Raw genomic sequence first — 24696 nt, 5'->3', positions numbered from 1 at the left:
GCTTACCCCATTGTAAATGCCTCTGTTTGAATGAACGAGGTCAGAATTATATAAAGTTTGAAAACTTGTGCAGTGAGTGGGTTGTTTACAATGTCTGGGGTTATTAATTGGCAAAAACAACTGTCTGATTAGGCAACTCGTACGCTGCTTGTTTGTGTTCATAAACCGTTTCAGTAAGCATGACTCATCCATACGAGACCTGAATTATTTTACATCTATAAACATCTTAGAGCACAGATGACGTCAGAAAGCCCAGGTCAGTGTAGGAAACTGTGAGACGGAGAGACAAACAAACGTGATGTGATGTCTAACTCGTCTGTTTGACATTTTCTCGCTGACCATTTGCAGAGAAATTTCGTTACTGACACAGATTAGTTTATAGACTGCGGAATCCAGGTCACCATGCATCGAATAATTGCACTGGCGTTAGTTTTAATTCAGTTTACAACCCTGCAAGTTCAAGGCCTTGGAGAATATATGACCATTTACAGTTTGGTGGATAAAATTGAAGGTAAGATTTATTAAGGTTGTATATTTTATAGTTTGCCCTTATATAGTACGGTGGGGGAAGGCGTGAAACCTTTTTATATGGTTTTATATTTCTCTGAGTGTTCTTTGTTTACTATCAAATGGGACGAGAAAATAAAAAAGGCTGTCCCGTCTCCCCCCTACCCTACTATAATGGTGCAACGACAAATTTACTTTAGGTCGTACGTATATAGGTTAATATAGTATATGGTTTAATCAACGCGTTAAAGTAATGGAACTGTGGGTAATATATGCCAAAAAGCTTCATAACTGCAAACTATAATTACAACATACGTTTCTAATTTTAGATATAAGACGCAATGAATCGCTACGATTGGAAACTTGTGAGATAATTCATAAAAACTACACGGCTGCGTGGTCAAGTGGGGGGAACTATATTTCGGAATATCTCTCAATAATCGAGGATCTCAACTGCACGTTCTTCAAGGAAGAATGCGAGCAACGAGTTTACGCTTTCACCACGTTTTCATCTCTACATTATGATAGATCCTGCAACAGAAGCAAGTTCGAGTCGCAATGTTTTTCCACTCTTTTTCTTGCGTCCTCCGCCAGAGGAACGAACATTTCGAACTGGAATGAGCTCCTCCGTGATCTAAGGACTCTTTCCCTTACCAACGAGGAGTTATACGACCCCTGCATCCAAGTTGCTTTGTACGACGCCGCAGTGCAGGAACGTGGAAAGTACGGATACTACCATGAGATGAAGAACGCATTTGCTCCGTTTTGTGGTTTAACATGGTGTGGATTCGACGCTGAAAACTTGAACAAAAATCCGCTATCTATTTGGTTTTGTATGGCAAGCGGGTAGGTAAAGAAAATGATAAGATTTTGATGCATAATATATGTGGTGGGGGAAACGGGACAGTCACCGGAGTTGTTGGGCAAGAAATCTGAATGAAAAGTTGTCCCCCATTTTCCCCACCCTACTAAATATTAAAACTTATTTATTATCCAATTATACTTTGGCTAAAAAATCACTTTTTGTTTACAGTTGCAAATCCAAAACGTTTGCTTTGATGGCGATATGTGGCGTTTTAGCACTCGTAACTTTTTGTGTCAACCTGACCGTCGTGTTCGTATTCTTGCTCAACGATAAGTTGCGAAACAGCCAGGGAATCTACAAAATGTCACTTGCCTCATCGGACGTGGTTGTTGGGGCTATAGTTATTCCGAGCTTTGCAATAACTATTTTTCTATTCTCGGTGAAACAAGAAACCATGGGAGCAGCTTATACACAACGTATTCAAATGAACGTTTCGAATTCGAGTGATAGATACGACTCAGTTCCTCACTTGCCGGGGGGTTACCTTGATAATAAGTTGCCACCAAGTTACAGAAACGCAATCGGGTTTTTCACTTTCTTATCTTTGACAGTTTCAGTGTACACGCTTCTATTAGCTGGTTTCGACAGGTTGGCCGTTGTGAGAAAACCGTTAAAATATTCAAGGGACACTGCAAAGAAACAGGCAGTAAGAGCAACAACTTGCATGTGGGGTTCCACCATTATCATCAGCTGCTTGCCGTTCTTCATTGATACTTTAAACTATGGCCTAGTCGCATCTACGCTAATTTCTGTATACGGATTGTCAGCATTGTACGTTTACATCGTCGTTTTCAGTCTCCCGTTGCTGGTGATTTGGATAACCTCAATCTCAACCTTGGTCCTTACCCGAAGCCACTCAAAAACCGCGAGATCAATGATGACGGGAACCATGCGAAGTCAAATACCGAGCACCGAGTATCGTTTAGCGCGAACACTTGGTTTGATGGTCGGTGTGTTTACACTTAGCTTGCTGCCAGTTCTAATCGTAATTGTCGCTTCCTTCTTCATTTCCGGCTTAAATACGAGAGATCCGGAAAATCTTAACCTGTTCAATTCACAAGCATATTCGTCTGCTGAGTTCACCGCCCTCTTAATATTGGTGTGCAACAGTGTGTGGAACTTCTTCATTTACAGTGGAAGAAACAAAGACTTTAGATTAGCAACCGGCAATATGTTTAATAGACTCGCAACTAAAGTTGGGTTGGCCAAATGCGCTCCGCGTCTCAGCCGCGCCATCAGGCGGACGTTTTCATCTAGCAGCAGCAAGAGTCATGAGCAAGGAAGTGGTCGTCACCAAATGACAGATACGGACGAGACTCGCAGAACCTCTCTACAAAGTACAACAAACAAACTTGATATCACAAATACCACAAGTCGCGCCTCTATCGATTATACAGTGTAACTATAAATAGGCCTATATGTACCTTGTAGCCTATAAGCTGACACGAGGTGTACGGAACAAAAAAACGTATTATAACTACCGTGGCTTTCCGGCCACACTAGGATAAAACAAGTTACATTTATTCATAACGTATGTGAACATAAATATTCTACATTGAAACGGACATTTTCAGACTTTATGAATCGTGACACTGTGTTAAATGCCTATTTAAATCGTGACTAAATTTAAACGGTTAAAGCAATATTGCGTAACTGGAAATATTTGTATTAAATGTTATGAAAGTATCGTATTGTTAAATTTTGTGACATCATTTCCGTTCATAATTAGTAGAATGAAGACATTTCTTTTGGCCAGTATACATGATAAATGATAAATGTAAGCACGCACTCATATTAGCAATTTAACAACAATTGCACGAGAAATAAGGGTGAACGATTTATATTCAGATCATTATCTTTTCACAGAGAAAGATACGGTAGTATCATGGCACCGCATCGTATGTGAACACCGAAAAATTCCGTAATTATTTGATAGCTTCAGGATGCCCGCAGGCGGGGTTATTTATGTTAGAACTCTCGTAGGTTGTTTAAAACATTTCGCGCGAGACTTGTATTTTTTATGAGAGCTGGTAAAGTTACAGCAGTATTTAGGCAGATAGAAGAGTCAAATATTACAGACTATAGTTTGCTACATTTAATACGTTGGGCGGATACAGATTAATTACCTTCGCTGTAATGTTATCTTTGACTTGAACGGTGTTATTATATGTTTTCTCCCCAGCAGTGAGGCTATATAAGCAAAGTTATTCCGGTGGGAGGTACCAGAGAAGCATGAATATGATATTGCTTCAATTGGTTGTAACTAACTTTTGCTTTATGGAAGGAATTACCGCATTATCGACACAAAGTGAACAGCTGCAAGTAAAAGTACCGTGCGTATACGCTCCTGGGTTATCTGTAGGTAATAGAAGCCGGGAATTAGAATGTTGCAAAGAGGCAGTGAAGTCGTACACGCTTAATTGGGCAAGCGGTGAAGCGTTTCTCACCAGATTCTTGAAAAATTTACAAAGTTGGAACTGTCCGCAGTTTGAAGTACAGTGCAACAATCGAACAATGGCCTTTACCCGGTTTGCTGAATTAGTCTACGCAAGATTTTGCAACCAAACCGAACTGCTGCAAAAATGCAAAGGTAAATTATCTCCAAGCGGAGAAATAGCGAATACCACCAACATGAGCAGTATGGACGAATGGAAACAACTAACCACAAACCAAGCAATTACAAATCTCGACGATCCTTGTGCACAAGTTGCTTTGTATGAGCAAACGACTTATAGTGACTACGTAGAGATATCGGAGGTTATGATCCCCTTCTGTGACATGGCACACTGTGGTTATGATATTAATACAATTCTTAAGCACGATTTGACAGCGTGGAAGTGTATGCCGGCCAGGTAAGGCAATATGAAGTGTATTATACATGTAACGTGGCATTCATTACCTTGGGGTTCGAACATATTGGCCAAGTATTTGCCATAACCTTTTTGGCTTCAGAGACGGGACACCTCTAGCACATAATATTCAAATATCTTGATCGTGTTTTAAACAATGAACAACGATCTTTGGGAGTCGCGAGGGCACGGTTTTATATTTCTTTGCATGTTTTCTGTTTACTACTAAATGGGACAAGAAAATTGAATGAAAAGGTGTCCCATCTTCACCCCACCACCCTATATGTATGTTATTGCGTAATTAAACTAATCAATTTGGTTTAAGTTTATAACTGGTGTATAAACATTCTTTGCTTGTTTTACAGTTGCCGGGCGAACATTATTATAGCTATGGTGGCAGTGGCAATGCTCGCTGTTGCGGTAACCATCGCAAATCTAACCGTTCTCTTCGTCTTGACGAACCACCAGCCGCTACGTAACAGTCAAGCACATTATAAATTATCACTTGCAGTCGCTGATCTTTTGGTTGGAATTCTAATCTTTCCAACTTGTTTAGTCAGCACTAGTAAACTCTTTATGCAAAGTCCAGTGATTGGGAAAACAACTGAAGTGCAAGGTTATAATGCTAGTCTCGCATGGAACTACAACAGTGTTTCAGAACTTAAGCTTACAACAGTAGCGGTGAGAAACGTTGGTCAAAGTTTTGCCACAAATTTCCCGAAGAGTTATATAAACTTTGTTGGTTTTATTACCACGATTTCGTTACTCGTCTCGGTCTATACCTTAATGCTGGCAAGCGTAGATCGGCTTTGGGCAGTTGCTTTTCCATTTAACTTTCATAAAGGAAACGCCACTACTTTCTCAAAATACGCCGTGACAGCTCTGTGGTTTTTCGCGGTCTTGTTCGGAATAATGCCCTTTATCATACCTGGAATGCGTTACGGATTAGTAGCATCTATCCTGGTGTCATTTGGCGGACGACACGCGTTGATTCTGTATTCTGTTTCGTTTATTATTCCTTTAGTTCTGGTGTGGGGCACAACAATTGCTACGTTTTGCATATCTCGAAACCACAACAAAATTAGACGAAAGATAACCCGAAGACATAAAAATGCTACAGATGAAATAGAGAACAGACTTCTTAAGACTCTTTCCGCCATGGTTCTAGCTTTTTCAATCAGTTTAGTCCCAGCCGCTATAGTTCTGCTGATTCCACTTTTCGTTACAAATATTTATTTCTCTCTGCCCCAACTCCTGGATCCTACCGCTTCTAAGTTTTACTTTTCAGTGGAGTACGTCACAATTATTATCCTTCTCACCAACAGCCTATGGAACTGCATCATCTACAGTTTAAGAAACCGGGAATTCGCACAGGTTGCGAAAAGGTTATTTTCCCGCGCCTTGTTAACGAAATTTTTCTCTGATACTGAAAGCCACAAAAAACGCAATCGTGCCCAGTCATGCATAACTCTAACAACCGACACGAAACGACCTTCAATCCCGTCCATATTTCACTTAAGCAAAGACAGCCCTGTCCTACAACTAAAAAGCCTCTCCAACTCTCCAAGGATAGACTCTAGAGAGACATCGTCTTCTAGAATTCATGAGAGCAACGTCGGGCAGAATGGTACAAAATTGTGATATAAAAAAAGATGCAGGAACAGAAAATACTGTTCAAGCATCAACAAACGCAACAAGCGCTGACTCTCAAAGTTTATCAGTAGAAAAACAAAAACAAAAAACATGTCTTCGGAACATACAGAGGCAAAGTCACCAACAAAGTAATATATTGGTAACTCGTAAGCTGGCAGGAGAAGGTGTGCGAAACAGAACACCCATGTTATGACGACTGTTGTTTTCCGGCCATGCGAGGATAAAAGCAAGTTACACTCGTTTATTTATGTTTTTAAATATGTTTAATACCGGTAATTCAGTTTATTTATTCTTGTTTTTTTTTACTTTTAGTTTATTGAGTGTATATACACAGTGTTCGAATACACCTCTTTATATTATTTATAGAATATACCTCAGCAGTTAGATTGTTAAATAGTTGTTTATTACCCACACGTGTACGAACTACATATAGTATAGGGCGGGGGGAGATTGGACACCTTTTCACCTCATCTCATTTGGTAATAAACAAAGAACATTCAATGAATTATAAAACCGTATCGTCACGGCTTCCATAGACCGTTGTTAGTAATAGTTTGAAACACGGTCAGAATCTTTGAATATCATGTGATAAAGGTGTCTCATCTCCCCCCACGGTACTCTCTATATATCAGCCATGTTTTAGAAATGCAGTAGCCTATACGAAATTAACATATAATAGTATATATGGAGGTTACATGATATCTGTAAACCCTCCTATAGGGACCCGATTTGTATACAGGCTACGTAAATAAACCGGTACAAGCATTGCATACACAAGAGAGATATATACAACTAAAAATTTTATGTAGTATTATATATGTACAGTACACCGTATATAACTATATAAACAGACTTTCTAATTTCATATATGCTGTCACATTTTACCACTGCTAAACGAATACAGATCAGCCGGTCTATTGGTTATATGAGCTATATATATACATTATAGAACACAAAATACTACTAGTTATACTACTGCAGGCCAAATCCAAGAGTCACTAATGTGTAGTTCCAGTTGTCGGCCACGCAATAAATCAAAACAAAAAACAACACATGGAAAGAGGCAATACGTGGCAGATCATGATGAACATGAATGTGTATGAAATAAGATACCTGAGTTGTAACACCTAGAGTTGTACCGCGACGCAAGGATAAATGAGCGACATTCGTTTAATAATTAAGCTATTTACTTAGCTATGGTTTAGTCCATGTACTTTTATTTCTTTTCACGAAAAAAACTAATAAAACGAAGTGTAACGAATTTTATGTAAGAGGTAACTATTATCACCAAGCAGGCAAATGTTACTCCACACTATTGCACACATACGCCCTTTCGGCCTTTAAAACACAGAGAACCTGTTTTTTTGTGTGAATAACTGTTTTTTGTGTAAATAATCGACAAACGTATATACGTATAACCACTTAAAACACGGTCCACTTAAACACCACAAGACACATATTTTGCTATTCATGTAGTCACATGGCGAAAAGCACTAACATTAATTAGCGTGCTATATAAATATATAAACAATACAAAATTTAAAACGACAGCTATATCGCTTACCAAATATCAATTCCCGTACAATTCCATGGCCTTGTCTCTAAAGTTTTTCCAAGAAAACATTCATGTAGCAACTTGTGGTGTAATCCTCTTTCGTTCATCAAACTGATTTACACATTTATTATCGTACCTCAGTTTCAAGAAACAGCTATAATGCGAAGATATACACGCTTAAAGTAAAAATCCCTCGAAGTCTAGAAATAAAACAGGTGATCTTTAACTCTATGAACTGCAACAGGTAGTCTATAGTCTGCCACAAATTCTGTGCTTGCTTCCAAACGCCAGAGTAAAACCGTGGGAATAGATGCGTTGAAAGCTGAAACAGCGTACGTCGCCGCGCGCCTTTTTAATTATTACAGGCGCCAGGAGCAGTTACGAGAAACTTGGATTTCAACCGACGCATGCAGCATACGACGTCAGGAAGTTGGGTCATTTCGGGACTTACACATAGGAAACTGGTCGTACGTCATCATCTGCAAAACTACTTTATATCGGTAAACGAATGGTACCTCAAGAAACGTAGATCAGTAGAGTATTGCTACGACTCGATACGTTAATTTGCCTACCCTGTGATTTCTGTAATATCGCAAATGTATGGTAGTTACTCGTTGGGTGGGGGTAGAGAGCATGGTGTATACATGCCAGTTGAATATCTTTGTGTAGTGTACGTATGAAGTTAGGTGAAAGTAAAAATATAGCTGGACTTTGGAATTTGTGGCTCACGCCATTTCTGATAATTTGTCTCATAAATGGTGTTTTGTTATTTATACTTATTACGGCTTTCTATTTCTTTTATTACAGACTTATTTTACTGCTTACACTCTGTATAACGTTTTTTTACGAAGTTATCTAACATAAACTATTGCATTAAAATCAAAGTTAGGCGTAATGTTCTGAAGTTATTGAATAAACCATGAACGGTCGAAGTATTCAACCCAGTGGCTCGGAAAGCGACCACCTTCCAACTGAAAATCGTAATGGTAGTGACATCATTGCAGTGAATGAAGGGCAGTGGAAAGATTGGACAAGCACTTGGCGGAAAGCAGGTTCTGCAAAACCAACTAGACATGTTACTATGACGGGAACTATTACCAGAGGTATGGAAGTAATTAAATGTTATTTATTTTTTATTTTTTCAGCATTAAGAGGTATTAACAACTGTTTTACCACTACTACCTTTTCGCCTTTGTAAACTTTCCCGTTCTTTGTATTGTGGCCTAAGAGAATAAATAAATTTCATTCATTCAATATATGATTATTAGGTTGCTATAATCATGTCTTTACATTGGTTTTGCTGAAACTTTTGTTCAAAAAATAAACTTTTTGCTTTTCTTAAGAGTGAAAGTTCACACAGTTTTAAAGTCTGTATTTCCAGGTAAAAAGCGAGGAGAATCTGTAGACGTTGAGCTTGATCTCACGGATCATGAACTCATGCAGATGAGCTTATCACGTGATCATCTTAACTCACCAAATCGTGATGCACGTGATGTGGATCAGCCTGTAGGTGATGGATGCAGATGTGGAATTGATGCAGGTGGAATAGGCATAAAATAAATATTTTGCAAAACATGATTGAATCCCAAAATGTACAGTCCGGAGCGTGTCAACTAAATGACATATTACAGCAATTGTTTTCTATCTAATAAGTAATTTTTTACCTTCTGCTAAAATTTTCTTTAATCAGCCTATCGTGATGAGCCTAATGATCTTACATCGTAAATGCTTTCTATAATAATGCGTGGTAGTATAGTAATAATATGGCATGTTTCAATGTTCTCTGTTTGTTCCAAAAAGTATGTTTTTACTAATTTTCTGTTTATATATTAATTTAGGTCCCCACATTATCTTGCTTGGGATATTGTGTTGGCCTTTCATCTTCATTGGTTCGTTCTTTGTGTGTTTTTACTTCGGGCTTCTCACATGGTACAACATCTTCTCTTATTTCTATGACGAACGGACATTATGTCACCGTATCACTCTCTGTCCATTGCTGGTTCTGTTTTTCCCCGGTCTCATAATGGTCTTCACCACTTCAATCTCATTTTATGCAGCATTCGCTCAGTTGACGTAAGTTATTTTTAAGTATCTTGTGAAGTGTATATCGGTCTGCATATTAAAAGTGGTAAATCGCATAACCTAATCTATATGACATAGTTTTTAAACTTATAAATGCTTGACCAGCAGACAAAGCATGATTTAATTAGTCATTGCTTTTATGTTATGACGTTTTACATTTTTGAATGACAGGTTTACAATGTGCAGATAAGTCAAAACTTTTACGGGTATTTTATGAGTACACGGTACACCGTCGCCAAAGAGCACTTTGTGCAAATTGGTTAAACTGGAAGTGCTTGTAAAGTAATCAACTTCATAATTCATGACTATATTGACTATTATTCTAACAGGTGTTCATTCGAAGATTGGAAAAGTGAAGTTGGGAGTTTTGAGAAAGGCTTCTATGGCTGGTTGTGTAGCTGGCTTGATATTGAATCTTGTTCTCCATATATAGTCATCACACTTACTGAATCTGAGAGTCCTGTGTTCCAAGACACACCGGAATCCAACAGATCTGACATCCAGCAGAACGAACAGAATGTGGCAACCGTTGAGCAGCGAGCACGCAATACAAACCAACACCAAGTTGAAGTTCACAATCCTAGATCAGTGTTGCCAGAAGAAAACCGAAGCACAGTTCGTACATACAGAATGGATGGCAGAGGAAGGCAATCTGATCACACTGAGAGTAGCATGTAAATGAAATCTTTTATTTAAATGTTTATATTTTGTTGCTTTCTTTAGATTTTTTTTGCATCACACAAGTCTTACTCTTTTAATCATGTCATATATTAAATATTGAAATTATATAATCAGTGTTTTTATCAAACAAATTTGCTATAATTAACAAAACGAAATTTTAGTGCAATCATATGTGACAATACTTTTACATTCTGGTCTGTTACTGTGCACTAAAAGTAATAACTCCTTAGTCCTTTCTATTATTTTTGTATAAATGTTTTGAAACTTTTTGCCACTACATTTTTTAATATCATTTGTGCCATTCTTTTTCCTGAACTTTTTTTCACCTTCTTTCTGTCTTTTGTATCATGCTTCATACAACACCAGTTAAACAATAAATTTATGTGCGGAAAATTTTCTCAACTACTGTTATGACTTACTAGGAGAGATAACTGCTATAATAAAAACAGTACTATATGATGTCCTAGATGCCCAGAAGTCCGGAGCACAATAGCCCTCACGATGCTAACAGCAACAGAAGCCTGATGTGATGTGTTAAATACTGTATTGAGAAGTGTAGACTGTTCTTGTAACATTTTTAATGTCAGGGGCCGAAGCAAAATGGTTAGCCAACCTGCCTCTAACCCAGAGGTAATGGGTTCAAGGCTCGTCGCTGCTACCATTGTGGGCGAACCTGTCCTTGGGGAAGACACTTAACGGCAATTAATTCAACCCAGTGGTCAGAAATGGGTTGTCCAAAAAAATAATAACCTACAAAGCAACATACATTATAACTCTGAAGCTGGCACGATGTGTATGAAACAGAACACCTGTGTTATACCGAATGTGGTTTTCCGACCATGCGAGGACAAAGCAAGTTACATTCATTTATTCAACGGGAGGTTGAATTAAAGACCTGAAAATTTTTCTTCTGAACATGCAGGGTGATTACCAGTTACTGCAGAAATCCTTGACATATTGTAGCATTGGCACATACAGATGGAAACAAAATTGCTTCATTAAATACAACAGTCACACCTTTGGTAGATCAACATTTATTCGTTGTTGGATAACGAAGGCAAAATAATATTTATTTCACAGGACCCAGAAGGATCATTTAAGCTCGATACAAAAACTACAAGGACAATTACGATGCACCCGGCCTGTTTGGAAGAAGAGGCGAAAATGACTCGCTAAGAATACAATGGAAATAAAAACGTTACCTCATCGGTGCTTTGAACAGGGAGGATAAAAAGAACTTGGGGACAAGAAGCAGGGTAAGTTCAACTGTGGTGACCATATTCATCTGGTGTGTGGGGTGGTGGGGCAGCCCTATGCTGCTTCACAGTCAAGCGTTGTGGCGTCATTTAAAATTGCATCACGGTAATGATGCCATCGTAGCACCCGATGAGGGAAGTCAGAATTAAACTCGACACTTTGACACCGCGCTATAGTGAGTGGTGGGGGTGAGTGACCGGGTGTGGGGGGGAATCCCCAATTAGCACAGCATTGTATGTGCCACGAGGGACTTCACATAATTGAATAAATAGGAAAGCAGACCTTAACCCTTGCTGCTTCGTGCAGCAATTGCATTTGAAGAATCGATTGCAACAACACGCTGATGGTTTGCAGCTGTTGGGACTTCATGTTATCTGCCAACATGGTTGGGGGGGTCGGGGGGGAAATGCAGAAAAAACTTCAATATAACGCTCTATTTGGTGCAGTAAGTGCAGGAAAGAGAACTCATTTAGACAATGGAATTAATGCGAGGCTCTCGTCACCTTGTATTCGGAGCTTCCGTTATACTGCTAACTGGAGGTTTATGTCATGAACGGTTTCTAATATTTGGTTTGTAAGTCGCAACCTTTACCTCTTCAACTTATTTATGGTGTAATACGAACCGGGGGCTGATTGGGGCAAACGGGATTCCCAAAACCGAATCACACCGGCCCATTTGCAACAACTGTGGAATCAACCGTGGACGACGTTACTTCATTGTTTTGGACATCACCGTCAGTTTTAAGCGGGGCAACTTCCACTTCGGAGGAAAGCTGATCACCACTGGATGTCGTGTGGCACGGAGGAGCATCGGAGACACTTTGCTCCGTGGAACTCACATGCGCTGTGATGTCACTGTCTGGATCATTATTTTGCTCTGGTTCATCTTCTTGTGGTTGAACCGGCTCTTCTTCCTCACGTGATGCTTCAACCTGCTCCACATCACTAGTGGAGGAGACTTCTTCAGGAACTTGCTCGGATGCAACGGGAACTTTATCTTTCTCTTCTACACCTTCTGGAACGATTTCAACTTCACCTCTGTTGTGAAAAATTATTGATTATGTTAAATTAAATGTTATCAAACAAATATTTATTCTATGTGAGTGAGGTTCCGTGGCGTGGCTTGCTATGAGTCACAAATTTGTACTGGGACACTAAAGCAATCTCGCATTACTACTAACGCTGAAAACTCAACCATGAAAATTCAATTTAATAAAAAAATTCAATTTAATAAAAGAAAAACATTTGTTCTAACTTCCCAGTCTCACCTAGATTGTGACACAGATTGATCCGACTCCGCAACCTCTACAGTTGATGAGGAAGATTCATCTGTTTCCATCGGAGATCCATGGCTTCCAGTGATGCCAGATGAGGTTGGTTTTGCTTCCGCATCACTTGAGATGTTCTTTGGCTCCTCCTGGATTTCCATAGCAACATCACTGGATGTGGTAGGAGCAGCAGAAACCTCCGGAGCAGGTTGATCCTCAGAAGAAATGTTGGAAGTTGAGAAACTATCAACTGCAGCAATCTCCATCTCAACAAGTCTAAAAAAAAATAAAAAAACATTAATTTATCTTCAGTGCGTTTCATTCTATATTTTCGTCTCATTTGGAAGCAAATAACATTCAAAGAATTAAAAACCATATCCTTTCCTATGAACATCCATTGTTAAAAACATGATGATATTTGGATATTATGCGCTAAAGGTGGTCCGTTTCCCCCACTTACTATACATAAATAAATTTTAAATAAATTGAAACTTTGTAAGTTAGTTTCTAGTATAGGTCGATGACACTTATGCTCAGTTAAGTCATACTACAACTTGCAGGGTGAAGTTGTTGCTGTTACCTTGATATTTCTGGTTCTTCCGACAAAACCATGGTTTCCACTTTTATTTGTTTCACTTCACTAGAAGAGTCCGGAGCTTCTGCAACAATTTCATATTTAATTAAATTAATATGATGATACTGTTGTTATACGTGGCCATTCAACTACATGGCAGTTTATTGCCAAAGATAAATTAATTTGACTTAATTAGTTAGGTCAAAATTGCACCCATGAGAGTTCTGCAGTTGACAGGATATATTGAACCTGTTTATCTTCATAATAAGGGGGCAGTGGGGTATAGTGTCCACATATTGCAGTTGAGCATTTTGTACATAGTAGGTTATTTCATGTTTACAATATGACGCGACATGAATGAACATTAAACACAAGAAACCACCCAGTGGAGCAGTGGTATATATAGTATGTATGGTGGTTAATACAGCCACATGATGTTCAGATAGTTAATGATTACCACATACCAAAGGCAGAGTTAGCTTCCTCAGTGCTGGCTTTTTGAACTTGCAAACTGAAACAAGAGTGTTTGTGTAAGATTATATGAAGTAAAGTACAACCCAAACGTTTCTAAAAACTTTGCCTTTTGAACCCTTTGTAACTATTTTGACATTTGTGGCCCTAGTTTGGAAACCACTGGTTTAAAACATGAAAATACAATTACCTTTCAAAATTATCAAAGTTGGCCCAGTTTGATTCATTTGTTGATGATGAAATATCGGAATCCTATAAGAAATATACCTGTTATTCTCCTGTTATATTAGAAATAAGTAATTTTTCATTATTCTCTTGTTATTATTTTACAAATTCGCAATTTCTTACTTTTTCCGCATCCCATAATGATTGTACTTTGTTGTCGTTGGCAACAGGTTGGGCAAGTCTTGGTGATGAGGTCGGTGTACTTGTGTTGCTACCACTACTGCTGTCACTATCACCAAACCTTACTTCCAACTCTGTAATAAAGGAGCCACGGTTCAATATTACAATGTATGGGTTAGGTGCATGGTTGGAGAAATGTTTCCAAACAATTTCAGCAAAAGTATACATTGTGGAAAAAAACAATAATAGGTTCAGGCAACACTGTAGATGTACACTAATGTACTAATGTACATATTTACAGAAAATACTATTTAACTACAATTTTAATATTTTTACATTCGAAACCACATACATTGTTATAAATCACATTACTTTTTGTAAATTTAACTTTGTAACCAAACATAGCTTTAGTTTAAGCAAGAGGTGATAAAGGTTGATAGTTTGTCAATATTTGTGCTTCACCGAGCTAACAATTTGAAGTTAAAGAAATATATGTAGGCGTGACCGCACACACATACAGTGTACCATCTTGGTTAATATGATGGGTATAGAAGTTACAATGACAAAGCATATAGGTATAATTTCATAGGCGTCACGTTGCATTAAATTGATGGACTGATTAAAATACAACACAAAATAGATAAGCATGTGGAATATATGGACACAGTATATATATTTAGGCATTTGGAAAATGTTGTACAATCATTTAATGAGAAAATGAGATACAAATGTGTGATAATGAAAAATGTATGATCTATATTATCCAATGAGTATGTAACATGTAGAAATCTTAAAAAATACTAAAATAGTACCACAACCTTTTAAACAATAGCGTAACCAAACCTAGAGTAACCGAACGGAGATGTTTGATTATAAAATATTATGAAAAAAGGTCATTTATTGAGAATCTCAAATACAAACATGCATGATAATAAAAAATTGGGTCTTTTTTACGTTTAATGTGTTTAATTTCCAACATAGTTACCAAATCTTACCTTGGCCTTGATGGGAAGTCTCCATATCTTCTGAAGGCTCAGCTTTCACGGGACTTTGAGTTTGTGGGATGGAGAAAGGAGCGTCATCTTCTCCGCTGCTGTTGCTGCTTCCAGTACTATCTCCGGAACTTGTTCGCTGTCTGTGAGGGAAGAGACATTTTAATCCCAAGTCCTTTGGCAGACAATCAGATTTTACCCTCCTTTATTTGAACTTGTATTTTGGTGTAAGGTTAAGGTTAAATAAGTGCACAGTAGTAGCAGGATCGAACCTCAAACCTAGTATTCTCTCAACTAGATGGCACAACACCATGCAGCATTAGTTTAAGTTATAATAATAAACATTCTTTCTTGATAAAACTTTTGCTGGATGGCATAAGAAACATGACAAAAAACAAGTATAAATATGCACATATGAACCAAAATAGATAAATTTAATGATACCTACCTAACAGTGATGGTTGGAGGTCCACTCCCATAGTTATAAGATGAATCTGTAGTTGGGATGTGTTGATCCCAATCATCTGGTGAATAATAAACAAGTTATTTCACACTAAGCATTCAATTTGTGTATTTAACAGTTCTATGTCAATGCTGAAAACATGAAATGTTAACCAAAACCCCCAACCCTCTAAGCCTAAACCTTTTAGTTTAGTTGTTTGCATTTAAAGTTTTTAATATTTATTAGGCTACCCCATATTGTGGTAATAGTACTGTGGGGTAAAATGACCTTTAGCACATAATATCCAAATATTCTGATCGTGTTTTACACATTTATAACAACAGTGTATGGGAGTTGTTAGTAAACAGCTTTATAATTCTTTAAATATTCTTTGTTTACTACCAAATGGGACAAAAAACAGAATTAAAAAGGCGTCCCATCTTTCCCCACCCTACAATATGTTTCATGATTCAAAATGGGTAAAAGAAAATTAGCATTTAAATAATATGTAGATAGTTTGTATTTTCAGCTATCTTTGCCCATTAAAATAAAATGAAAAGATGTCCCACCCCTCCATATTAAGACAATTATCACTTAAATAAATCGTACCTTCATCTCCTGAATCGAAAGTATCTTTATTTACATCATCATCGTCACTATCCGCTCCAAAGTTGGGAATTCGAGTTTTAACAACTTTCTCGAATAAATCCTCATTTGCCTGAATTGTTTGGTGGATATTAGTGACTAAATTTAAATATATGGCAATAGAAAAACTTAGTTTTGCGGTAATTGAAAAATTTGAGTTTTTTTGGTAGAGGAAAAATTAAAAAAAATAAACGGTAGTAGAAAAATTGGATAAGTTTTGTGTGGTATAAGAAAAATTTTAATGATAATAAAGAAATTTAAGTTTCCTTTGTGCCCTTGCCATTCAACTTTCATTACCCACCACGTACTCACCGATTGAATATCTGCCTTGATTTCGAAGTCAAGTGAATTGATTTTGTTGAATCTGTCAGATAATGTTTGGCTTGAATTTAAAATGAATGATTAAAAAGAGAAATAAGGATTTACAAATTGACAATCGACTGTTTTTGACAGCATTTTTTGGGTTGGATCTGAATACAACATGAAATTTACCGATCTATACCAACTTTAAACAAGTTAATTATGTTGTTGTTGCTACCAGACTACCAGGTAGTATAGATTTTAGGAACTAATAACTTGAAAATTTTTTATTGTCTGCCCTTTAGCAAGAGTCTCCCTGTATTAATTATTTGCAAAATCAGCAGTTTGAAAAATAAATTCATTAGAAAAAATATTAGGTTTGAAATTTGATGATAACATTCATTGACGACAGAAAAAAAATAGGGAAGCTAATTTTTTTAAAGGGGTTACGTCAACTGTTACACTTGTTGTTTAAGATCTAAATAGAGGTCTATCTTTAGCCTGAAACCCCCGCTTGCGCCCCCTGACATCAGTTACAAATGCATCCCTTTATAACAGAGTTGGTATAAAACAACGAGTAAAAAAAATTAAAACTCACTTATCTGGTTCCTCTTGCTCAGCAAAGTCTCCATCGGTGAATCCAAACTGGTCAACAAAATTAGTGGTGATTTGTTGCAGTTGGTAATCGGTGAATGCCTGGCAGACGCACAACATTTTGGCAAAGTCTCTCATCGTTTACGTTTACTTTTTATGCTTTGGGTCAACACGTTAACTGGTCACTCGAAAAACGATTCAAATTTTGCTTTAGCAATTAGGGCACACACAGGCACGCAAAATTGGTTTGTTTTTAACTCCAGCATCATGCACACTGTCAAACCAGCTAAGCAAACTTTAAGCGATAAAAAGACAAAATTTCAACCCTGATTGAGATATTAACTTGGCGGCAAGCATTTGGTTTTATCGGCTGCGAATCCAAAATAAGGGAAAAGAGAAACTTTGCGCCGTTGTACGTGAGCCAAAGCATTGAAAGTAAACAGAAACCAACATATAGTCAAGCTACAATCCATATATATGAGAGGTGAAATATGATAATGTAACGTGTGGGTTGGTTTGAAATAAACTTCCAACAAATTTCATGTTTGGTTTCTTGTACACAGATGTTTAGAAATAATATTAAAGAATGCTTGATAACAAACTCACAACCCACACATTGTATATTATGATCATTATTAAATGTATGAATGAGCATGCATGAAATACACCTTTTGTATTAAAAACACAACAAAAGAAGTTGTAACTACTGTGTTAGAACACACCCAATCAAAAGTTGCTTTGATTAAAAAACACAGTTTTATCACAATTAACTATTTTATTTAAGCTTAAAACAAAAATTACAGCAAAAACTTTTATTTTAAAAATGCCACAGATAGACAACTTTACATAACTAATTATGAATCAGTTTAAGACAACACCGAAAATTAAAAAAAAAAGATATTGCTGATTGTTTTGTAAACTCACCTGCTGTGCAGAACTTGATGTGAACGGGATGTCTCGGTAATCTGTCTCCCCGTCATCATCGGAGGAGAAGTGCATCGGATTGTGTCCTCCAAGCTCACGGGAGTTCTTCTCATTCATCTCGGCAAGAGGTTCGCTGACGAACTTCTGCCAACGACCCTGATCCTCCTCTGGCATGCCTGTGATATAGGTGTTAGTTGAGGTTTATTTTTAAAAATATCTTAGAAAAGCGGCTACAAAAAAAGCATGACTAAGTTTTTGAAATTGGGTTGTTGTATTCTATTTTGTATTGGTGAGGTTCCATGGCACCACATAGCATTTTTTAAGATACGTTTTATAATTCTTTGAATGTTCTTTGTTTATTACTAAACTGGACATATAGAATGAAATTTCCCCCTAACCTCCTATATATATGTAAAACCTAAAACCAGTTATATAAATATAATGACAACCCCACCTTCAATAAACTGTCGTATACGATCAGCATTTGAACCTTTTTCAATATTTTCAAGGATTTGGTTCGTGATGAGGGTAAGATGGCCCATGTTTCCCTTCCGATGTCCTCCCGCCTCCGTTTCATGGACACGATTGTCTTCCCACGCATCAAGGATTCGTTGGATCAACCGACAATCCTCAAACAACTGAAGAACAAAACAATTTATTTTTCAACATTTATTATATATATATATATATATATATATATTAACACTTATTCAATAATAACATATATTTTTATACGTTTTATAATACATACATATATATATATACATGTAAAGGTAACATTGTTTTAACATTCATTTTATATTGACAAGTATTTTACACTAACAAATATTTTTTAATACAAACATTGTCTTTTATTAAATTATCAAACAACTTATGGGGAATAAATACAATGATTGTGATGCGAAGAACAAGATATATTATATATATGTCTTTGTTTTAACATGTTTCTTTATTACTTGCAAAAACTAAAAATATCTTGCAAACTTCTTTTTATAACATTGTTTTTTGAAAGGTTGTGTGAAATAAACTACCAAGAGCTTCTATGTATTAATGAGTGAGATATAATTTCAGTTCCTCATTGTGAGCTGTCTAAATATAGACATAAGCAAGCACATCCTGTTAACGTGAGCAAATGATTCCCTTTAGGACAGCACAATGACATGGCAATGCAATTATTGCAACATACACAATCATCCAATCCCCAAATATTTCATAGGAATGTACTTTCGTCACTAGACAAACAACTCTATGCAAACCAGTCTTATAGATTGCTTTTCAACAAAAGACAGAAGGTAATAAATAATTGACAACATTTTGTTTGCTCAGTGTAATCGAACTGTGGGACTTTATAAAATAATTTTTTTCCATCTACCTTTAATACAAATGCTTTTGATAAAGCCTTTAATAAATAAGTTTTGACCGATTTAAAATGTGATTTGGAATAAATTAGCATCAATTTAATTGAACATGCAAAATATTTTACAATTTCACTACACTTTTTTAAATATATATAACTGCTTTTAGAATAATTTCCGCTAAACTATTCATAAATATGATATATATATTACTTTATATTGAAGTTTTAAAGAGATTTTTTTAAAACAATTGACAGATTACTTACATGAGTCAAAAGAGGAGCAACTTTGCGAGGATTTTCAGCATCTTCGTCTTCTTTTCTCTCTTCTTCATCTCGATCATCAGTTCGTGATGTTCCATCGTTGTACGAGGGAGCTTTTACTGTGTGTGTTGTCACAGTTACTGCATTCCCGAGAACAGTTTGTATGCACTGCACAACTTGTGTGTGGAGGAAATTGTTGTACTCGTATGCGAAAAATAAATCCTAGAGAAAATTTTTTTTAAATAATAATATTGTTTCTTTTAAAGTTTATATCCCACCTTATTGGTTACAGCAAGCAAATTGTTAAAACCAAATTAATAAAAAACTTAACAGTTGGTAAATTGTATAATATAATAACAGTCTACCAAACAAAGTTAGAAATTTATAACAACATTAATGAGTAAAATATTGGCAGGGAATTTCCAACAGAAAGTCAAAACATATCTGGAGAAATAAATTACAAAGAATATAAGCGAACTCACCAAGAGTGCATTGAAAATTTGCAGTTCCGATAATTGTACGTTAATGTTGTGAGTGTTGGTGATAAGAATTGCTGATAGAAGTTTCCCAACGTGTAACCTCGTGTTACCGAGCGGTGGATTCAAGTCACCGAATGTACATGACATTACATCTTTCTGCAGATGTTAAATAAACATATCTTAATAATAGCATAAAATTGGTCAAATTAAAACGAAACTATTTCTCAAAATACACCGACATTAAATCTATCTACAGATGTTAAATAAAGTTTTTTACAAATACGGAAAATTGGTGAAATTAAAAAGAAACTACATCTGAAAATAAGCTACATAACAGTTATGCAATCACCTTCAATGAATAAAAAAAAGGGAACAAATATGGAAAAACATGTTAAAATCATTGTAGTCAATGGTCATGTCATCTTAAATGACCTAATATTTCCAAAGCCCTTGTGAATTTGAAACAAGTAATTTCTATATTTGAGATAGGATTTCTATGTTAAACTTTGGTAATAGATGCTAAATCCAAGGACAAGCGCAGAGGAAGTTAGTTACTGTTTCATGTGATCAATAATAGATGAGAACATTATTACCTTCGGTGGGTTCTCCAGAAGACTGTGGAAATCTGGGAGCCGATCACTAAGTCCGTGAAGTGTTTTTGAAACCCCACAAGCTAACCTCTCAACATCAAGTTGTGTTAACTCAGGAGCCATCTCGGGAAAACTGAAATTTTTGGTAATTTATTTATGATAACTGATTTTTAAGCAGTTTATTTATGAAAACTGATGTTTTTGGGGAACAATTTATAATTTGATCCAAGTAGTACTTAACTAATCAAATCATCAGCGGTATTTATTTGTTTACTACACTGTAGCACATTTCAGTCAGTGTTACAGAGACCCAAGAGTTTAAAATCAGTCAAAATAACTTTATTAAAAGTAACAGACTTCACATTATGGGTACAGTTTTAAATAAATAAATTTGACAACTGTGTTTGTACTATTGTATATAATAAAACAAAAAACAAAGATTGTTATTTCAGTACTTTGCTACTTTCTTACAATTCAAATGTTTACACAACAACAGCAGTAGCATTAGTTATAATAAACAAACTTTGTGCATAAAGTTAGTTACATACATGTTACATTATAATATGTAGGATAAACAATAAATAAAAATATTTCACATATGTCGTTATATATATATATATAAAACTCACGAGTTTTTGAGCCTTATTGAAATACTTACCTTCCATTTTAATTAAACAAGAAAGATATAAACATATGCTTCGTACATGGTTAGTTAAATGCCTAGTTTACCCTAATCTCAAAACTTACCCGAATGGAGCAGGACGCCTTATCTCAAGCAAAGCTAATAACACGCTTATTCCATTGATTGTTACAGATTCACTAATCCCGCCGTCAAACATGTGTTTTAACAGAAGTTGAACGGTTTCTTTGCTGAAGAAAGTACAAGAGTTATTGCTTTTGTGATAAATCGGTATATTGTGTTCTGTATGGGCACATGGGAATTAAAAGTTATTAAATAAGAAACTAAAAGTTTGTTAAACTTTAATTTCGAACTATAATCTTGGGCTGAACAATTGGCAACCATCCAGTATAAACATTTAGAAGCTATTTAACGGGTCATGTATTTTGGAATTCAAAACATATTAGTGGCATGGTTTGTACATTTAAAGGTCCCCAATGAATTATTTAATATTTATAAGAAATTTTACCCAGCAGAACACGCTGGAAAATTAAATATAATTAAAAGTTGACAACCACAGATGAATGCAATCAACTTAAATTCAGGAGCTAATATTAAACTGAGAGTAGCAGAACCTACCGCTCAAGAGTGTTTAGTAAGGGATCATCTTGTGCCGACTCCTGCAAGGTGTACATATGCTCTCTGCTGAGTCGTATGATGTCACACAATGACTGAGCACTATTACAGTGGAAGTCTTCATCTTGGGAGGGGTCAATTAGGGAGATAAGACGCTCAACTAGATTTTTTTCATTCAACCACTGAAATTTAGTTAAGATATATTTACAATTGATAATTCAGTAATTTGTTTCAAACATTCTTTTGTTAACAAAGCAATGACCATTTCCATAAACTACAGTATTTAATGATGTTAATATAATAAACTGGAGTAGGCTAGGGACAAATTACATTTAATATAATGTCTACAGCTACAGTGGCGTCATTAATTCACAGTTTAAAAGTATAAAACTTCACATCAAGCAAAGCATAGTCATTTTGAAGCAGTAACAAAAGACTTAAAATATAAAAAACATTTTAATTATGGAATTTTTGTTACATAAATTTTAGCTTTCCCATTATAGTGTTCGATTAAATCTATTCATAAAGGAGAGTCAATAAACCCGAAGTAACTATGTTGTGCTGAGAATAAGTTTATAGCTTATGCAAGCAGATTAACATGGATTTACTGATAAGACTTGAGCACGAAGGTCAACTGCTTCAACACATGTCACCAATCTAAGCAACAAGTCCATAATTGCTGAAGTTCCAAGATGTTTTAAAACAGTACCAAGGAAATCTGGTCTTGATTTGATATAATCCAGTGTCTGTAGAAAGTTTGCATTAAACATTTTATTATTCTAAGCTTATCATACGGAGGAATGTTGTTTCGTATGCGTAAGCTATGACAAATGTGTGGGTGCGGAATATGAATAAGCCACATTTAATAACCTGATAGAAAATATAAATAAGTGTATCGCCCCAGCCTCCACTATTTTATACAATCGAACAATAATTCCAGGACTTACCGGCTCTGGTTTTCTTGTAAGCAAAATTCCAACAACTTTTGAAAAAAAGCTGGCCAGCAGTGGGTTGAGTGTTGGCTCATGGTCCAGGAATGAAAATAACTTCTCCCGTAGACTCTGCAAAACAGAACGAAGTATTTGACTATTTGTTACCAATACTTGTACATAACATGCATGCCTATTGCCCATCATGTATTATGCAGGGAGCATTTAGGAAAGACAGGAAACAAAGTTGCTGTCGGCAGTCAACTTCTGGGCATGGGATAGATGCATTGGGGAACTGGGATTATACAAACAGAATTACATGATTACGTGGCAGATATTCATGAGTTCGAACATGGTGCATTATATTATCCCCAAACATACCACTTTACAAATAACAACAATTGGAACTGTATAAATGAAGTGATATAATTGGTTTCATCCCCATATTTCCTTTGTATATTACAGCTGCTGACATCATGTCAAATATATTAATGTAAAATTGTCAACAACATTTTATATACACAAGAATATGGGATGTTCATGTAATTTTAATAAAACTACATCAATGCTCAAAATATTTAACTCAACAAATTTAAATTCTGTTACTTCTGCCACCAGGCATAATGTAAATAATACTTTAATGGCTTATTTGGTATGAATAAACATAGTGTATACTGTATTTACAAAATTTCATCTGCTATCCGACAAACTTCATTTTTATACTCGATGAGCGGTAAAAGAAAATTAACAAACTTATGAATGTTTAAATAACCACAAGACACCTCTGTATCTCCAAGAATATCATTCAGTTGAGGTACATCTGATGTTAAGAGTTCACATGCAACATTTGGATATTTGTATTTGACCGTGTCATCAGTATCTTCAGCTGGTTCAGTGATGATATAAGAAACAAGATCTTCCATAACTTCAACTTTGCCCAAGCTGCATACAGAGGGAAACAGCAGCATGAGAATTCAATAACAAACATCTATCATGTTAATGTTTAAGAGAACTTTCTGCACTAGTGAAGAATCCTCCGGTATGTTACATATTAGGCTGGTGGAAAGTGCTGAAAGTTGGTAGTTGGGGGGTTAAAGGTTTATGGGTAAGTTGTTAATGGTTGCGTTTGGAGAACAGATAACTTGGGGGGGTGGAAGGATTCTTCACTACCACCAAACTTTTACTTAAACATTTATAACAAGCAGGAAACGTATTGGTGTTGTAACTATCACTAAATGTATACCCAAACTTACAATTCAATTAGTTTGGTGTGCTGACCCTTGCATTCCTGTAGCACATCATCATCGTCCATCAGCTCCTGGAGGGTGATGTCCTCCTTTTCCAGGAGTGTGTCGATGTTGGATGTGGTGGCAAACTTCCAAAACATGGTGGCATTAATTGAGTGGACAGCAGTGAGATCCGTTGGTAAAAAGGATTGTTAAGTTTATGTGCAATGTTTATTTTGCCTGTTCGGGCGCATTCTAAAATTAAATATTAAAATTTTAAACATAACAATAACTTCAATAAGACAATAGAACTGTTGCAATTATTTGTTGGTGCTTAATAAGACTATAGTTACTGTTAACGTATGGCTTGGCAGATATAAAAAGGTTTCTAACAATTCTTTACACTGTTGAAAACTGTCCTGATACTGATCTGCTTAATTATTTAGCCAGAGTTAACTTATGTAACAATTGATATTCTGATGATGCAGGCAAGAAATGGAATACGCAGCCGATCGTCTCAAGACAGGACGTCGCGGCAGTAACTAACTCACTGCACCAACAATAAAAACAAAACGAATTTCAGCAAATTTGTCGA

General features: G+C 36.1%; 4 protein-coding genes across 8 annotated transcripts; 3 read left to right on the top strand and 1 right to left on the bottom strand.

Moving 5' to 3' along the window:
• Window positions 1–50: 50 nt before the first annotated feature.
• LOC149740758 (uncharacterized) lies at window positions 51–3058 on the top strand. Its single transcript, XM_089871513.1, has 3 exons — window positions 51–511; window positions 837–1353; window positions 1541–3058. Exons 1-3 carry the CDS (start codon window positions 403–405, stop codon window positions 2772–2774), a joined length of 1860 nt encoding a protein of 619 aa, XP_089727639.1. The 5' UTR covers window positions 51–402; the 3' UTR covers window positions 2775–3058.
• Window positions 3059–3189: 131 nt separating this feature from the next.
• Window positions 3190–6024, top strand: LOC149740757 (uncharacterized). The gene is made up of 2 exons (XM_089871509.1): window positions 3190–4224; window positions 4587–6024. The coding sequence occupies exons 1-2, from the start codon at window positions 3605–3607 to the stop codon at window positions 5860–5862; spliced, it is 1896 nt and encodes a 631-aa protein (XP_089727635.1). The 5' UTR covers window positions 3190–3604; the 3' UTR covers window positions 5863–6024.
• Window positions 6025–8107: 2083 nt separating this feature from the next.
• LOC149740756 (transmembrane protein 169-like) lies at window positions 8108–10585 on the top strand. Its single transcript, XM_089871531.1, has 4 exons — window positions 8108–8532; window positions 8811–8969; window positions 9268–9502; window positions 9841–10585. The coding sequence occupies exons 1-4, from the start codon at window positions 8349–8351 to the stop codon at window positions 10187–10189; spliced, it is 927 nt and encodes a 308-aa protein (XP_089727657.1). The 5' UTR covers window positions 8108–8348; the 3' UTR covers window positions 10190–10585.
• Window positions 10586–11210: 625 nt separating this feature from the next.
• Window positions 11211–24385, bottom strand: LOC149740755 (serine/threonine-protein phosphatase 6 regulatory subunit 3-like). 5 transcript variants are annotated; one of them, XM_089871502.1, is made up of 22 exons: window positions 24129–24385; window positions 23658–23817; window positions 22894–23007; window positions 22555–22692; window positions 21950–22128; window positions 21439–21561; window positions 20695–20824; window positions 20105–20257; window positions 19626–19844; window positions 18459–18642; window positions 18005–18180; window positions 17085–17182; window positions 16499–16568; window positions 16151–16259; window positions 15548–15623; window positions 15103–15242; window positions 14111–14241; window positions 13953–14014; window positions 13756–13802; window positions 13298–13376; window positions 12718–12993; window positions 11211–12487 (listed from the first exon to the last, which is right to left on the bottom strand). In XM_089871502.1, the coding sequence occupies exons 1-22, from the start codon at window positions 24260–24262 to the stop codon at window positions 12112–12114; spliced, it is 3174 nt and encodes a 1057-aa protein (XP_089727628.1). In that variant the 5' UTR covers window positions 24263–24385; the 3' UTR covers window positions 11211–12111. The 5 variants fall into 5 exon arrangements, with proteins under 5 accessions (XP_089727628.1, XP_089727629.1, XP_089727630.1 ...); XM_089871503.1 differs by having other exon boundaries at window positions 13298–13373; XM_089871504.1 differs by having other exon boundaries at window positions 16499–16550; window positions 24129–24384.
• Window positions 24386–24696: the final 311 nt, after the last annotated feature.

Source organism: Ciona robusta, chromosome 2 (assembly GCF_009617815.1).
Source record: "Ciona robusta chromosome 2, ASM961781v2".
In the NCBI taxonomy this organism is placed as follows: Eukaryota; Metazoa; Chordata; class Ascidiacea; order Phlebobranchia; family Cionidae; genus Ciona; species Ciona robusta.
This window is presented reverse-complemented; position numbering and strand designations above follow the sequence as displayed.

Coding starts and splice junctions, on each gene's coding strand:
- LOC149740757 (XM_089871509.1), top strand. CDS start 3,605: ATGAATATGATATTGCTTCAATTGGTTGTAACTAACTTTTGCTTTATG. Junction 4,225..4,586: donor TGGAAGTGTATGCCGGCCAG/GTAAGGCAATAT, acceptor CTTGTTTTACAG/TTGCCGGGCGAACATTATTA.
- LOC149740758 (XM_089871513.1), top strand. CDS start 403: ATGCATCGAATAATTGCACTGGCGTTAGTTTTAATTCAGTTTACAACC. Junction 512..836: donor TTTGGTGGATAAAATTGAAG/GTAAGATTTATT, acceptor TTCTAATTTTAG/ATATAAGACGCAATGAATCG. Junction 1,354..1,540: donor TGGTTTTGTATGGCAAGCGG/GTAGGTAAAGAA, acceptor TTTTGTTTACAG/TTGCAAATCCAAAACGTTTG.
- LOC149740756 (XM_089871531.1), top strand. CDS start 8,349: ATGAACGGTCGAAGTATTCAACCCAGTGGCTCGGAAAGCGACCACCTT. Junction 8,970..9,267: donor CAGATGTGGAATTGATGCAG/GTGGAATAGGCA, acceptor ATATTAATTTAG/GTCCCCACATTATCTTGCTT. Junction 9,503..9,840: donor GCAGCATTCGCTCAGTTGAC/GTAAGTTATTTT, acceptor TTATTCTAACAG/GTGTTCATTCGAAGATTGGA.
- LOC149740755 (XM_089871502.1), bottom strand. CDS start 24,262: ATGTTTTGGAAGTTTGCCACCACATCCAACATCGACACACTCCTGGAA. Junction 22,129..22,554: donor TTCGTGCTCAAGTCTTATCA/GTAAATCCATGT, acceptor ACTAAATTTCAG/TGGTTGAATGAAAAAAATCT. Junction 20,825..21,438: donor AGGCGTCCTGCTCCATTCGG/GTAAGTTTTGAG, acceptor CAAAAATTTCAG/TTTTCCCGAGATGGCTCCTG.